General features: G+C 52.8%; 6 protein-coding genes across 6 annotated transcripts; 5 read left to right on the top strand and 1 right to left on the bottom strand.

The window, feature by feature from the left end:
* The first annotated feature begins 1,390 nt into the window (after positions 1 to 1,390).
* PUNSTDRAFT_95873 (acyl carrier protein) lies at positions 1,391 to 2,108 on the top strand. Its single transcript, XM_007379061.1, has 5 exons — positions 1,391 to 1,618; positions 1,669 to 1,773; positions 1,815 to 1,872; positions 1,929 to 1,958; positions 2,015 to 2,108. The coding sequence occupies exons 1-5, from the start codon at positions 1,424 to 1,426 to the stop codon at positions 2,020 to 2,022; spliced, it is 396 nt and encodes a 131-aa protein (XP_007379123.1). The 5' UTR covers positions 1,391 to 1,423; the 3' UTR covers positions 2,023 to 2,108.
* A 228-nt stretch (positions 2,109 to 2,336) lies between these two features.
* Positions 2,337 to 3,704, top strand: PUNSTDRAFT_110331 (uncharacterized protein; the record flags this gene model as incomplete). The annotated part of the gene is made up of 9 exons (XM_007379060.1): positions 2,337 to 2,397; positions 2,464 to 2,522; positions 2,571 to 2,663; positions 2,718 to 2,960; positions 3,016 to 3,056; positions 3,102 to 3,272; positions 3,326 to 3,426; positions 3,488 to 3,592; positions 3,649 to 3,704. 9 exons carry the CDS (start codon positions 2,337 to 2,339, stop codon positions 3,702 to 3,704), a joined length of 930 nt encoding a protein of 309 aa, XP_007379122.1.
* Positions 3,705 to 4,267: 563 nt separating this feature from the next.
* Positions 4,268 to 5,185, top strand: PUNSTDRAFT_80367 (ribosomal protein L16a; the record flags this gene model as incomplete). The annotated part of the gene is made up of 4 exons (XM_007379059.1): positions 4,268 to 4,426; positions 4,498 to 4,764; positions 4,827 to 4,922; positions 4,973 to 5,185. 4 exons carry the CDS (start codon positions 4,268 to 4,270, stop codon positions 5,051 to 5,053), a joined length of 603 nt encoding a protein of 200 aa, XP_007379121.1. The 3' UTR covers positions 5,054 to 5,185.
* Positions 5,186 to 5,384: 199 nt separating this feature from the next.
* PUNSTDRAFT_95868 (uncharacterized protein) lies at positions 5,385 to 7,086 on the top strand. Its single transcript, XM_007379058.1, has 3 exons — positions 5,385 to 5,468; positions 5,519 to 5,748; positions 5,803 to 7,086. The coding sequence occupies exons 1-3, from the start codon at positions 5,441 to 5,443 to the stop codon at positions 6,535 to 6,537; spliced, it is 993 nt and encodes a 330-aa protein (XP_007379120.1). The 5' UTR covers positions 5,385 to 5,440; the 3' UTR covers positions 6,538 to 7,086.
* A 137-nt stretch (positions 7,087 to 7,223) lies between these two features.
* Positions 7,224 to 12,734, bottom strand: PUNSTDRAFT_49027 (uncharacterized protein). Its single transcript, XM_007379057.1, has 22 exons — positions 12,560 to 12,734; positions 12,473 to 12,511; positions 12,159 to 12,412; positions 12,008 to 12,102; positions 11,868 to 11,959; positions 11,498 to 11,814; positions 11,360 to 11,445; positions 11,124 to 11,310; positions 10,901 to 11,073; positions 10,479 to 10,851; positions 10,368 to 10,429; positions 10,069 to 10,317; positions 9,789 to 10,012; positions 9,628 to 9,728; positions 9,504 to 9,575; positions 9,312 to 9,452; positions 9,174 to 9,260; positions 9,053 to 9,118; positions 8,919 to 9,005; positions 8,314 to 8,864; positions 7,618 to 8,257; positions 7,224 to 7,566 (listed from the first exon to the last, which is right to left on the bottom strand). Exons 1-20 carry the CDS (start codon positions 12,723 to 12,725, stop codon positions 8,541 to 8,543), a joined length of 3,195 nt encoding a protein of 1,064 aa, XP_007379119.1. The 5' UTR covers positions 12,726 to 12,734; the 3' UTR covers positions 7,224 to 7,566; positions 7,618 to 8,257; positions 8,314 to 8,540.
* A 380-nt stretch (positions 12,735 to 13,114) lies between these two features.
* On the top strand, positions 13,115 to 14,933 carry PUNSTDRAFT_95861 (Endonuclease/exonuclease/phosphatase). The gene is made up of 9 exons (XM_007379056.1): positions 13,115 to 13,359; positions 13,413 to 13,434; positions 13,489 to 13,592; positions 13,646 to 13,957; positions 14,014 to 14,030; positions 14,093 to 14,175; positions 14,233 to 14,408; positions 14,457 to 14,712; positions 14,762 to 14,933. Exons 1-9 carry the CDS (start codon positions 13,153 to 13,155, stop codon positions 14,917 to 14,919), a joined length of 1,335 nt encoding a protein of 444 aa, XP_007379118.1. The 5' UTR covers positions 13,115 to 13,152; the 3' UTR covers positions 14,920 to 14,933.
* Positions 14,934 to 14,940: the final 7 nt, after the last annotated feature.

The raw sequence follows: 14,940 nt of genomic DNA, 5'->3' as shown, positions 1-14,940 counted from the left end.
CTGGCGGCTGTGGCTCGACGTAACCTGGCGAGCCCCAGTCGAGGTTTTCGCACGATTCAGATACACATTTACGATGTCCATTGCGGAATGAAATGAAGGTCATATGATAACAAAACTCGATAAACACAAGCTGCACTGCGGGACAGATAAGCATCATCGCAGCTTACTCGAGATGATATTTCCAAAACTACACGTGCCCTTGCAAGAGTATCCGAAACCGCCGTGTCCACAGGCTACCCAAACCCAAAAGCTCAGCTGCGGATAATAGGTGACAGTCTTCACAAAAGGGTGTCGGCTATCTCCCCCACGCGAGGCACTGCGCCTATGTACGGTAGAGCAAGAACAACGAACAATGCTAGATTGGGGCTAAGAATCTGACTAGCGCAAGATAGCAGGGCCCAAGGAGATACCAAAGCTTGCGGGGCTGCACACGAGAGAGGTTCTTGTGCATTAGTGGGATCAAGTGTGAGCGCGGCAAACATTGTGCGCTAATTATTCCTTCGTGAGTGAATTGATAAGACCTGGAGCAGCCGGCTCATTGGCTGTCTAGCATCACTGAGCTAGAGGCGGAAATAAGGTCCGCAGGAGCCCGAAGGTCGCACTACCGACGAGAATCAGGTTGCCTTCAAGTTGCCTGGAAGAGGTGACTCAGCCCGAGTCTTGAATGATAGGAGAACTGACGTAACTGTCGATCTGATATACGGATAAAGATCCCTGCCGGCGTATGAGTTGCAATCCCTGCTGACATATCGTTATACGCCATGCGAACACGCCGCGCTCTTACGTGGCGCTGGTCCGGAGTGGGCGTTCCAATACCCTGGTTATTTCTTTTTTCTTTTTGAAAGGCGATGTATATTGGAGCGGGGGAAGGGGGGGGGGCGGGGGTTCAGTCTATTTGACTTGATGACGCCGGTAAGTAGGCACGATGAGCAACGAAGCGCGGTATTGAACCAGCTATCCGCTGTGCATGGAGCAGGGCATGCATATCTGAATCAGGCTTCGCGAGTGGTCCAACCCCATTTGTCTAAGGATACAGAAGCAGAAAATTTTGCAACTAGCGCATAAGGTTGTTGTTATGTCGTCAGATCCAGTATTGAAGCGTTGCGTGGCATCTTGCCAACGATAAGGGGCGGCTCGGCAGCGCAGTACGGCCTCAGGGTATCCGACGACACAAGGCCAGTATAAGGGCATCGCTGTTTGCTGAGAGCTCATCGACCGGTGTCCTCGGAGCAAATCACCCGTGAGCTCCAGCTCCAGGGTGAGAACCGGGGAGTGGTGGTACAGCGGCGAAAACAAGAGCTTGAGGTCGAGGAGCCAGGCAGAATATGCGTGGGATTCAGGTGCCGGGAATCACCGCGCTGACAACGTCACGGCTTTTCCGAGCGCGTTCGTTCTCTTCCTCTACGAGTCTACCACCGAGGCCATGTCATTCCTCCGACTTGCTATTCGTACCCCCGCACGCCCTCGTTTGGCTTTTGCTATTGCCTCGGCGCCGCGTATTCAAAGCCGTGTTCCTCCTCGCGCTCACTTCGCCGCCGCAGCGGGCCTCTCAAAGGATGAAATTCAAACGCGAGTGCTCGACGTTCTGAAGGGTATCGAGAAAGTGGACCCCGCGAAGGTAGCTCCACTTCGGCTCTTTGCAACGTGTGCTGATAGACCTCGTTTCAGTTGACCGCTTCTTCGTCATTTGCCAACGACCTCGGCCTCGACAGTCTCGATGCGGTTGAGGTGGTAATGGCAGTGGAAGAGGCATGTTACTCCAGCCCATTCCTCGTTCGCGCCTTAACCTACGCTCTAACACAACTCCTGCACAGGAGTTCTCCATCGAGATTCCCGACGAGGAGGCCGACGAAATTCTAACTGTTCAGCAAGGTGTGCTTCGCTTCATCCTAATCACCCCAGTAGTCGCTCATTGTAGCTTCCTTCAGCTATTGATTACGTCGCGAAGACGCCAGAAGGTGAAGTCGGTCAGCCGTTCTCGTTTCGCGACGAGCACCTGATTCCGTCCATGCAGCTCATTAGCGTAGGCCATAACGTATATTTCTTGGCGCTACATCACATAATTATCATGCCTGATCTCGAATGGCTTTTCATTCATGCAATAACCCCCGAAGAGACCGTCTGCATAATGCGCCTGAGATAACGAGCAGCAGTTAGCGAGAGTCCGATATCTTTCCCGCTGCCGGTTTTGGCAAAGGCCTGTCCGGCTTTCATGATCGAATCTCCGCATTTCCAAGATGTTTCATCTTTGAACCTTTCCTGTCTTGCTCGGCCCCGCAAGCTCATATAAAAGCATGGTTGTTCTGCAGGCCTCGTTGTCCTAATCTCGACGACTGATGGCTAGCAAAATTATTGTTGAAAAACCTCTGTTGCAGACGGCATGTATGCTAGGCGAAGGCTAGTGCTCAAACCTTCAATTGCTTGGACCCCTTGGATTGACGCTGCCACGTCCGTTTTCACCAGGTCCATTGTACGATGCGCGTACTTGCACGCTGCATTTTGTTGACATTGAGGAGCGCAAGGTGCGCTCGTCACGGGAATATGAAGGAAGTGTCTCAGGCATTTTCAAGGTGTTTCATTTGAACGTCGAAACCCTTGACTTGGTCACCGAGGACTTTGGTGTACCAGTCACGTCCCTAGCGCTCCGCAAGCAAGGTCCCGGGGTAAGCGCTAGGCACTGACGCCGTGTCCATCCAAGTACTGACACTCCGTTTGAGTTGGCCTGCACCACTGCATTAGGGTTCGCTCTGGCTGAGGGGGATGGTAGACTCACATATCTCGCCAAACCACTGCCAACCGCGTATGCGGTGCATACGAGGTTCAACGACGGCGCATGCGACGTCAATGGTCGTTATTTTGCAGGCACAGTCTGCTCCAAGACGCCGGAAATCCCTGGTCAGCTGTATAGATACGATCCCACCGATCTATCGTGCAAGTTGATCGACGAAGGCCCCTTCACGGTATGCATGTTGTGATAGTCAGCGAACGCTTTCACTGACAATAGTAATGTCACAGGATTCAAACGGCCTAGGCTGGAGCCCCGACGGGAAGACATTGTAGGCTGGCTAAGCTTGACATAGACGGTGCTGAACGCTTCACAGGTACTTCACGGATTCGTTGGTGAATCGTATCCACGCATACGATTATGATTCGTCCACGGGAGACATCAGTAACCGACGTGTCCATATCGACCCACTGGCAGAAGGATTGCCAGAGAACTCGTACCCAGATGGACTATGCATTGATAGTGAAGGCGGGATATGGAGCGCGCGGTAAGTCACGCAATCCAGCATGCATTCAGCCACTCATCGGCATCGTCTATCAGGTGGGGTGCCTCCCGGATCAACCGATTCAACCAAGACGGGAAGATAGACTTCGAGATTGTATTCCCCACCGCGCTGAATATCACAGCCTGTGAATTCGGAGGTGCGTAAACGAATTGACAAACGACTGCCAGCTGACGGGTCCCTTTGCCACGATGTTGTAGGGCCGAACTTGGATAAGCTGTACGTCACAAGCGCGCACTGCGGAGCGGTCGGCGGCGATGCCAGCCGTCAGGCATTGTATCCTGATTCCGGCCATCTGTTTGTCGGTGCGTATAGATCCTGTGGATTCGAGCGCGCATCGATCTCATATCCACGACGGCAGTTGACCTAGCGGGTCAATTCCATGGTGGCAAGTGGAGGTTCCACTTCGGTGGCTGAACTTCTATACACTGGTTTCACAACCTGGAGTCGCAGTTTTAAGCTTGGGTTCCCTGAGGTTACAGTGTACGAGTATATCTTGCATGTCCCTGGTACAGTTCAGGCTCCCGTTCATGTTTCTGTAGCTGTTGTCTGTGTGTTCTCAGTTCGAGCATCTCGATGTCGTAGAACGCTGCTGTTCAAGACAAATACCACAGGGTGATGCCTAAGTATACCATCGATGGAGACCATCGCCGAGCTATAGCATAGCAATTCGAGAAATTGATATGAGGAGAGGTCACGAGGGACTTAGTAGGCGCCTTGAGTGTGACTGCGGCTGTGCGGCAAACCTTCTGTTAAAACTAGGCAGTACTGACCCCACGTGTACAGCAGCCTCCATTGCCCGATTGAGCCGTTCACCTCTACGACCCGAACTCCTCAAGGTGCGCAACTTCCTCCGTTCTGGCAACTTGTCACTCAACGATCCTGTGTCTATCTTACTCTTCGGACTCCTAATTCCCAGGTTGGTTGTTCTGGAGCTCCTGGTTCGCTGGCAGCTAACGCGTCGTTGGGTCAGACTCGCCATGGCCACCTTCTCGTCGACCCCCATCGTCATTGATGGCAAGGGCCACCTCCTGGGTCGACTGGCTTCGATAATCTCGAAGCAGATTCTCAATGGCCAGAAAATCGTTGTGGTGCGCTGCGAAGAGATCAATATTTCTGGCAGTTTCTTCCGCAACAAGGTGAATGCAAACTAGGGACATGAAGGACCCATCTGACGTTGATTTACGACGGTGTCTCGCGAAATGCACAGTTGCGCTACCACAACTTCCTTCACAAGCGCCACATCGTGAACCCGAAGAAGTCCGGTCCCTTCCATCACAGGGCACCGTCCAAGATCCTCTTCCGGGCTATCCGTGGCATGGTTCCGCACAAGACTGCTCGCGGTGCGGCGGCTCTCGAGCGCCTGAAGCTTTTCGAGGGCATCCCCCCTCCTTATGACAGGAAGAAGCGGATGGTCGTTCCGGAAGCTTTGCGGGTGTTGAGGTTGAAGCCTGGAAGGAAGTATTGCACGGTTAAGGTTAGGAGGCTTGCTATTTTCAAGCTATGATTGCTATTGACGCTAACGAAACCGTTACTCAGCGTCTGTCTCATGAGGTTGGCTGGGGATACAAGGACGTCGTGGACCGTTTGGAAGAGAAGAGGAAGATCAAGGCGCAGGCTTTCCACGAGCGCAAGGTAATAAGAGTGCCTTGATATGGGCACATACATCGCTGACGTGCGGATAGGTTGCTGCTGTGAAGCTCCGCCAAACCGCGACCAAGGAAGCCTCGACCTCTTTCCCAAAACTTGCTGCCCTGGGCTACTAGTTATTGCGTCAGGTCGTGCTGTCCCGCTCGGTTCCTGTCTCCTAGAGTATGTCTATGAGGCCCATGCCACTACTTGTATGCCTCCATGCGAGCCTTGGGGCCATTTCGCCGCAATCCGATGCGTTCCGTTCCCGTGTAATACGCTTTGCTGCCGTGCGCGATATCGCAAACGAGTCATCGATGAGTATATGCGGCGCTCCTTTGAAATGAAGAGCGCAGTCATGTGGATGCCGAAAGTCGGCTTGAGGAAAAGTCAGCGTAGCGCCGACTCCTCTCCCAGCCTGCTGTCCCCGCATTTCACTCCTTCCTTTCCCTCCTCCTCCGCCGCATCCTCGCACTCCCCTCCTCCTTTCCACTCCCCCTCCTCCTTCTCATCACCTCCATCCTATGCCGTCTGAAGTGGACGACCGTGAAGGCAGGTTTCCCCCCATCGATCACGCGTCAATTTTGACGCGTCTCCAGTAGTCTCTCCTTCGCCAGGTCGCTCCCGTTCAGGTTCCCCAGCAGGCCCTGATACTCTCACTTTACGTGCACTTGTATCTACGAAGGATGCTGGCGTGATCATAGGCAAAGGCGGGAAAAACGTCGCTGATTTGCGCGATCAGACTGGCGTCAAGGCTGGCGTCAGCAAGGTCGTGCCGGGCGTGCACGACCGAGTGCTCACCATTAGCGGCTCCGTCGATCGTGTAGCTAAGGTAGGAAGCTTCTGACACATTCCCGTCTCAGCGCTCGTGCTAACAATTCTTCAGGCGTATGGTCTCATTGTCGCCCAGTTGGTCGCGTCCAACCCCACGTCTCCTATCAGTGCATCCTCCTCTACCCATACCTCTTTACGTCTCTTGATCTCCCACAACCTCATGGGCACGATTATCGGGCGGGGCGGGACGAGAATCAAGGCAATTCAAGATAACTCGGGGGCGCGGATGGTTGCTTCGAAGGACATGCTCCCGCAGTCGACCGAAAGAGTCGTGGAGGTTCATGGATCCGTCGAAGCCATAGAACGGGCTGTCGACGATATTGGCAAGTCTCTACTCGAAGACTGGGAGCGTGGTCTCGGCACCGTTCTGTTCCACCCAGGGGCTGGAGATGAACGCTCGGGCAGCAGCAGGCGGTACTCGGAGAACAGAGGCAGCTACGGTGGGAGCCGTCAATCGAACGGCCGTCCTGGCTCTCCTGGTTCGCCATCACGACAGGCCCCGTCGTCGCCCCAGCCTACTAACCTCCGCACCCAAAACATTTCCATACCATCCGACATGGTCGGCTGCATCATCGGTCGCGGTGGCTCGAAGATCACGGAGATTCGCCGTCTCTCTGGCTCCAAGATATCCATTGCAAAGGCACCTCATGACGAGACGGGCGAGCGGATGTTCACTATCGTCGGCACACCGGAGGCCAATGAGAAGGCGCTTTTCTTGCTCTACAATCAGCTCGAAAGTGAAAAGGAGAGGCGGGTAGGAAGGGAGCAACAGCAGGATATCGAATGAAGGACGCCACACCGCCATCGTTCGTGGCGTAAGTCGTTCCCGTCCTCGACGGACTGAAGTCCGTGTTGGCGATTTGATCTGACGGTGCTCAACATGCTCGACCGTTTCCTTATCCGTTATCGTCATCCGTTATCCTCGTCTCGTTTTCCGCGCTGTTTTAGCTACGGACATGATCGTCCCGATGATATCGTCACATATAACTTCCCGCCACGGACATCATGTTGACAAGATATCACGTACGATCCCTCGCCCTTCCCCGCTGTTTTTCACCTTGGCCGTATTGCGCTCCATGCCAACGTGCGTATGCGACCACCTCACCTATAAAAAGTATGTATAGAAGAATCTCCATAGCGTATCATGCTAGCGCTAGTACCTCTTTGGGGCTACATTAAGTATGCTTGCTTGCTTTACGCCGACAAGTAAGCCAGGTAAGTGATAGGGTGGCGGGTGGTATGGTACGGCATAATGGTAACCGAATCCGAAGTCCGCCAAGTTGCGCATTTATGCAAAACCGACTTCGCCCACTCCACTCCACATGCACGAGCAAGGTTTACCTCGCCCTCCCCCCTCCTTGCCAAGGCCCCCTTATTTCGTCAGTAATACATCAACGAGCTATGACAGCTGGAATATACAACCGCCTCCCGCGACAGCGCACACGATGAACGAAGCGCAAAGCAACCCCTACCCGGATGCTCAGGCTTATCCCGCAGGCTACTACTCGTCTCATTATGCTCAGGCATATATGCAGCCGACTCAGGGAAGCTCGTCCTGGACTTCACTGCCCAGCTACTCTGCTCCTCCGATGTCACTCTCTTCGCGAACCGCAGGAGGGCCCAGTCGACCGCCGCCTCCGTTGAGGAACAGCTGGTACCAGCCAGGTAACCACCGCTGCAACTATAAGGACTGCACTTTCACAGGTTCCCAGAAGAGTGTTGAAGTGCACAAGATGGATAGGCACCTTATATATCCCCTAGGATTTGATCGACGCAAGAAAAAGCTGGATTGGGATGCCGACCCCAGTTTAATCGGGTTTGTTCGATCCTTATTTTGAATTCGGCCCTTACTGAACATGCGCCGCAGCAAACCCATCCCCATCCAGGGCACGAGCGTGAACCTGAGTGACCCTGAAACTCTCGAGAAGTGGATAGCTGAAAGGAAAAAACGCTGGCCGTCTACTCCGAGAGTAGAAGAGAAGAACAGGAAGATCGAGGAAGCTGTTGCTCGCGGACAGATAGACGCGGACGACGCAGGTCTGGCGGGCCACAAAAGACGCCGCCTTAATCAGCATGGATCGTCCTGGTCTTCCGATCCGGCAAGCCGCGGAAGGGGTGCGCCCCGCGGGCGGAGCTTGGAGACGGGTCGAGGGCGTGGTTTATCGCGCCCACATAATTACTTGCAGACTCATGCACTCCCAGCCGCGACCAGACCGCCTGAACCACTTCTCTCGGCGCAAGATGCGAACTGTTTAAATCAGATTTCCAGCAGCTCTGATGACGATGAAGCGCCGGAATCCATGACGTCGAAGGCTCCTCTGCTGCTTGACCTTGACATAGCACGAGGAGACTGGTGTGGCCTGCCTTCAGCGCCCGATTGTCCAGCCGATGCTCCAGAACAAACCCCCTGGACGAAGTCTGTCCCTGCGGTGAAGAAGCCTAGGCCGCACAAACCCAGGCAACCTCCCTTAAATCCTTTCGCTCCCCGCAGGTCGCTCCTACGTAAAGTCAGTCCGCTTTTCTTGTCGAAACTATGCAGTATTGAAAGCGACTCTCTCGACAGCTCCTCCTTCCGGAAATTCGTGTGACCGTATCTAATCTGTCACAAGCCATCAGATTCCTTGTGGAAAACGATTTTCTTCGTGACGTTGAAATGAAGCCTGGTGAAGCCGACGAGAATATGATTGAAGTCATCGCGGAGTCACCCGCCGCCTAGCACGATGCCGTATGATTAGCCCTAGTATACTGTAATCGATGCAAGATAATGAATCCGGAGGCCGGAAATTCTTATTACTGTTCGCTGCTCGAAGTATTGCTGCTCTCGGAATCCGAATCTGATTCGGATCCATCTCCTATTTCCTCTGGATCAACTTCTAGTGTCCGCTGCTTGACCTCAAAGCCTAAGCTTGTCAGACTCTCTGCAATTTCATCTGCACTGCCTGGTCCAGTCACGATGCTTGCCACCGACGACGATGGATCGAAGAGTGGCAGGAAGTACTCCTTCAGTGTCGCGAGCACTTGTTCTTTCGTCGTTGTTTGTAGCTGATCGAGAAGACCCACATAGTAATCTTGAGGGACACCTTTCAGAGCTTGGTTGATGAAAGATACGGTCGCCTGAATGTGGACGATGAGATGACAAATCGATAATGCACTGGAATGAAAACGAACAGCTCGTCCCGCTGTCGAAACGTTCTTAGTGATCCCGTAGACAATGCTGCTCTTGGCCGCATCAAGTGCTGTTTCATCGAATGCGATCTGTGCGGAGTATCAATAAATGCCGAGAGGAAGCAGGAGGCACGTACAGTGCCGTCGACAAGGCCGCGAACTACTTTGGCAGCCTCATGGAAACCTTGTATCGGGTTGGAGCTCTAAAGCCAATCCAGCGTGAGTGAAGAACACGGCTGACGGATTCATGACATTTACCCGATAGAGCGAGAAGCTCAGGAGACCCGCTTCGTGATCATTGGAAACATAAGCTCCATACGCTAAACCAGAGCCTCGAATGTACCGCTATATCGCGCTTGAGCGATTTACGTGATTTGACGCATATAAAAGACTGACCCAGAGGTAGCTCTCGGTCGCATTCAGGACTTCCAAAGCGATGCGCAGCGCCGGGTAGCGCACATCCGTGAAACCGCGCATTCCGATCGAGGTGTGGCATACATAAGAGCTTTCGATGGTTGGCAGACTGAGAACTTCGGCCTAACGTCAACAATGAGTATGCTGATGGTAACAAGTAATCTTTATACGGACCTTCCTCGATGGGTTCTTACCCAGTGAGCTAAGCGTATCGGAGGCAGTGGGCACAGCATCCAATGAACTCTCCTAGTTGAAATGAGACGATCACGCAAGCAATAGTTGGACGAAGATGGCGCACCGGTAAGCGATCAGCGAAGTACTTCTGCCAGGAGCTCCGAGGGTTATCAATACCCAGAACATTGCCCGTGACCGAGAAACGAACTCCTGCGGGTGCCGTCACTGTCCCGTCATGCAGTTAGCATAGTGGTCGCTGAGGTAATCTGCCCAAGGGAGGCGCACCGTACGATCTGATTTGCTCAAAGGCTTCAAGTACCTTATTCGTGTGGGATTCTAGTTGCTCGCTGAGAGTGGGGATAAACTCCATCTGCGTCAGAACTCCGCCGGCACGAGATGTCGAGTTCTCGTCATAGAGCATGGCTGCCGACACAGATCCTAATACTGTATTGCCGTCACGCTTCAGTTCGGGGAGTGACTGGCGGATCTTGGCGACAGCAACTTGAAGTCTGGAACGTACAATATTAAATATTATTGTGTGATACATGACAACGACGGGCCACACCTTTCTTTCGTGAACTCGCTGCCATAAAGGAGATCCTTGAGCCATGCAACAGCAGCATCATACATGCCCACTTCGACCTTCAGACTGATCCGAAGGAGCTCCGTAAATTGATTTGACATCCCCAGGCTAACTTCGTACGATACGGTTTCATCATCGAGTTGGTTGATTACCTGCTCATGGGTTAGGTATTCGCCCGACGCACGTCTGACCGGTAAGGAGAAGAACGAGGACAAATATGTAGAGACGTATCTGACAAAAACTGAGACGTACATATCATACCGAAACTGAGGGCAACTCACAATCTCAGATGGTTGGGTAGCTTCTCGAGGGAGAATAGAGCATGTACGGTGACGAAGTCCGACTGCGAGATAGCTTCAGCCGATGTTACCGGATCGAAAAGTTCTATTCACCTTCACATGATCATATTGAACAAAGAATGGGAGTGGAGATCCGTGTGCATGTACGTGCTTCGTTAGCTCTTCGTTGGGGACAGGCGTCCGGCGCGTCTCCCGTCCTTTCCCTGCTTCCTGAAGGCTCTGCACCGGTATCCACGAGATACTCTTGACGTTCGGGACAGGGAAGGACGTCAGAATGTCGCTCGGGATTGGGCGATCATGTTCTGATTTAGCTGCCTCCAGCTTTGCCGCCGCTGCTGCGAGGCCAGCTTCTCCCAGCTCCTTAACCTGTTCCGCAACGCGAATCTTTTCATCCTTCTCAAGCTTATCCGCCAACTTGGCTGAAGGCTTGCCACGGACGACGACGCAATGAGGGTCTATGTAATACCTGCAAAGAGTCAACGTCACGCTATCGTGCCCTTCGAAGCGGGCCGTACTTCTGCAGGATATCCGTCCATTCCTTGGAAGTCCACTGACGAAGGGCTTGGAGTTGAGTGAACTCATCCAAGGAACTTTCGAGCTCAGAGGCATCTTCTGGGCCGTATAAGAAGTCGTTAATGATTGTCATAGAGAAAGTGTCTCCTTTCGATGACTCGAGTCTGCTCCGAAGCTGCACAACCAGGATGAGTCACTCCGGGAAATGGATAGGGGGTCAATCACCTGTCGTTCATCCCGATTGATTACCATAGCCATGCGTGGCATGTCAATTCCTTCATCTACTATGCGCCGCAGGCTCTCTTTGAGTTGCTGGTCGAAGGTGTCGAGGTATTCGGTTGGTACGGACCCTATGTAGATTGGTAGATCGACGAGAGTGGCTCTAACGTCTTCAGAAAAGTATATATACGTGCTGAATCCACCATTAGTGCGAACGTATCGGAAACACGGGAAGTACACACCAGAATGGATTCTCAATCTCGACGTATTCCTTGTTGAGCGGCGCGACAGCGGAAGAAGTCAGGTAAGTCCCCAGGATGTCCAATGCCTATTACGAATGAGTAAGCCCATGAATGCCTCGCGAGACGCCATTGACACACCTTTCGCTCCAGAAATGCGTTCGGTGGTGGACCCATGAACGATATGATGAGCTCGCCCACACTCTCATCCTTCTCCGGAAACTCGATGGTCCTGCTGACTGTCTCCTGGAATGGGGTTCGTGCCGCCGACGCCGTCTCAAGGAATGGTCGTTTCCAATTGTCTGGGCGAAGCCCATGGTCTTGACCATGAGCGACAATGTTGGGTTCAACCTCGTTCTGTATCTTCTTGAGAAGTCCGGCAGTTCCACCAGAGAGCTTCCCCGTCACAATAAGCGACAGATTATGTGGCAGGTAATAGCTGCCGTGATATTGACGAACTGTAGGTTGATTAGTGGGGGTCCAAAGACACATACTACAACAGAAAGCACACTTTGGTCAATAGTAAGTCTCCGCAGTGCTTCCATCAGACCTCCTGTCTCGCTCCTGTAAGCACTCCCAACGGGATTCACCAACTGCTGGTTGCTGAGGAATATGTTAGCAAATCGGCATTGCGGAACGGACATGACATACAGGTGAGACATGAGATCCCCTGCGGTATTCTGTCGCCCTTGCATCTCGGAATAAACCACACCCGAGTCCTCGCCCTTGGGGTTGATGTGATGTACCTATGGTAGACCATACAATAAGCAGATACTATGCTGAAGAGCCGTAAAGTAGCTACCTCCGTGACGAATCCTGCATCTGTCATCGTAGGGTATAGGATATGGTCAACATAGATAGGCAGGAGCTGAAGGAAACCTTGATCTCCCGCAGTGCTGACGGTATATGCCGTGTGATCAGTATCCGTCCATGCATTGGTACCATTGGAGAAGCCCCGATTTGCCAGATGGTCTATGATACCCTTGTAAGGATACTTCTGGGATCCCATGAAAACCAGGTGTTCCAATGTATGGGGGCACCCAGTGTCATCGAAGACTAGAGAATGCAGATCACGCTGAAAACGACTGCAGCGTACATCCGGAATGGTACACTCACTTTCAGTAGCAACAACGAAGTAGCCGTTAACGATAGGCGCTGAAGTAATGTTCAGTCGAGCTACAGGCCTGCTGCATCATGGCGCACCATCATAGTCAATGTGGACTACACTGAGTCCGGTCTTTCTACTTCTCCATTTAGATATTTCCACATCGGTGAAGGTAAGTTTGATTCGTTTGACAAGGTCGAAGTTTCCGTAACTTTGAGGGTTGTTGGCGAAGGCTAGAGGGGCGTCGTTTGGTTGAGCGACCATCTCTTGAGCGACGTGGGTGGCGAAGGATCGTGCCTGCAAAGGTGAGAAACGTGCGCTGCTAAGTGGACGGTGGAATTTCGGCCTCAGGTGCCTGTGTGCCTGCTTTGGAGGCAACAATAATCGTACAGAGCCTCGGCAGCTTCTCGACCAGTTCATGCAAGCCACCAAAGATGTGTGGGCGTCGCGGTGAGGGGCAAAGAGACGGACGCGCACGTGAACCAAATTCGGAACATCCAGTTGGACGCGAACTTCACTACATATATGATATAGCGACTGAATCTTGACCGCTTATTCATATCTGACTTCCTGATCTCGACGCCCGGCTGTTTGCAGAAACAAGCTCAAGATTGCACAACTACGATTTCCTCGCTTCCAAAGGGCTCCGCACTACGGATCCTACTCGACACTCGCTTTTCAAAATCTTGTGATGTCTAAGCGACCGCACGAACTTACGCCTGCCCAATTGGCGGTTGCAGACGAGCGCAAGCGCAAACGAGCGGACCAAAGGAAGGCACGAACTGAGACTCTCTTTGATCCACACCGTGGTCGTATCGTTGAAAGAAATTGGGTCAGTCTACCCCGGGCCAAAGGTGATACCAGCGAAAGACGCCATGTTCGAATCAAAACTTGGAATGTAGGTGATGCTTGTCGTCTTCACCGCGATACTTACGATGCACTTCGTCGTAGTTGCTGGCTCAATGCCTCATTCGTGAGCAATCGCACGTACTCGTGAGCTCCTGAGCGACGTGCTGATCACTGTCAGGTCGCGAGTTGTTCCCGACGAGTGATTGTCTGAAAGCAGCTCAACGGGAACACATGACATATAATGAACTTGTGTACGGGGACCCCGATATACTTTGCCTGCAGGTAGTTACGCTGACCATTTTCATTGTTCCGCAACTGAATCAAGCGGAGGATAGGAAGTCGACCGCCTGGAGAAGATACTCCCCGTTTTGGAGAAGGCGGGCTATGCACACCACTATGCAGCCGGGCCTGGAAAGAAACACGGCTGCTTGATCGCCTTCAAGTCCGACATGTATTCCCTGCGTGATCATAAACTGCTACTGTTGGACGAGCAGGACGTTCGAGAACAAAATTCCGAATCAGCCAGAAAGGGCCGTTCGTTCACGACGAAGAACATCGCGAATCTTGTGGGTCTGACCCGTACCGGAAGAGGTGATCGGCAAGGCCTTATCATCGCTACTACTCATTTGTTTTGGCACCCATCGTACGTTCCGCTGAGTTGACATCATCTCCCTTGCTCACTCCATGTCAAAAATCCAGCTACACATACGAACGGGCGAGGTGCGTTTACACATCCATGAGCAGGAATACCTCTCACTGGCGGCCTTCTTTCCGGCCCTCAGGCAGGTAGTTGTGCTGAAACGTGAGGTCTTGGCGTTCCGTGCCGCGCTCAAAGCGGACTCGTGGCCTTGCATACTCAGCGGAGGTGATTTGCAGATGACAACCGTGGCTTTGCATTGGGTTCATCGCTTTCACACTGCAGACTTTAATTTCTCGCCGGACGACCCCGCATATTCTCTGCTTGTAGGCGATGCAGTTCTCCCGGCTCAGGAGGCTCGGCTTGAAGCTTCTCGTGTTGTGCACGTCTCCGTTGACCCATCCGTACCAATTACATCATCCCAGGCAATCCCAGAAGATGACGAAGGCGCGGCTACAGCGGTGTCGCCCAAGGATGTTAACGAAAACGAAAACGACGATGGAAGGCAGGAGAAAGACCCCGACAAGATAATCGTGAATGCCCGAGTGGCAGTATCCGGCGATGGGTTATTGTCGACCCCTGAGCTCGCGAAGTTCGCAGGTGGTGCTCCGGTTAGGAGCGCGTACGATGAAGCTCAACGCCAGCAAGCGACTATCAACCCTTCATTCATCGTTACCTGTGGTTCGAGGTATGGGCTTGAAGGTAGGAAGGGCTTTTACGAACCGCAATGGACATCCTACACCCATTACTGGAAGACAGTTCTTGGTATGGCGCGATGCAGGATTGGGCGAGTGTGCGCTGAACGACAGTCTAGATTACATTATGGTCATAGATGGTGAACAGTCTTGCACGGTTACTGGCTATCTCCAGTCTCCTAGCACTGACAGCCTCGAGCCGGGACTACCCAAGCTGGGTGTATGCGCAAGTGATCACATATCTTTGATGGCAGAGCTGTCATGGCCTGATGCATAGGGCAGCAGCTAGCGCTGATAT

The sequence above is a fragment of the Punctularia strigosozonata genome, assembly GCF_000264995.1.
Source record: "Punctularia strigosozonata HHB-11173 SS5 unplaced genomic scaffold PUNSTscaffold_1, whole genome shotgun sequence".
NCBI lineage: Eukaryota > Fungi > Basidiomycota > Agaricomycetes > Corticiales > Punctulariaceae > Punctularia > Punctularia strigosozonata.
The sequence above is the reverse complement of the archived record's forward strand: the minus strand, read 5'-3'. Positions and strand labels throughout refer to the sequence as shown.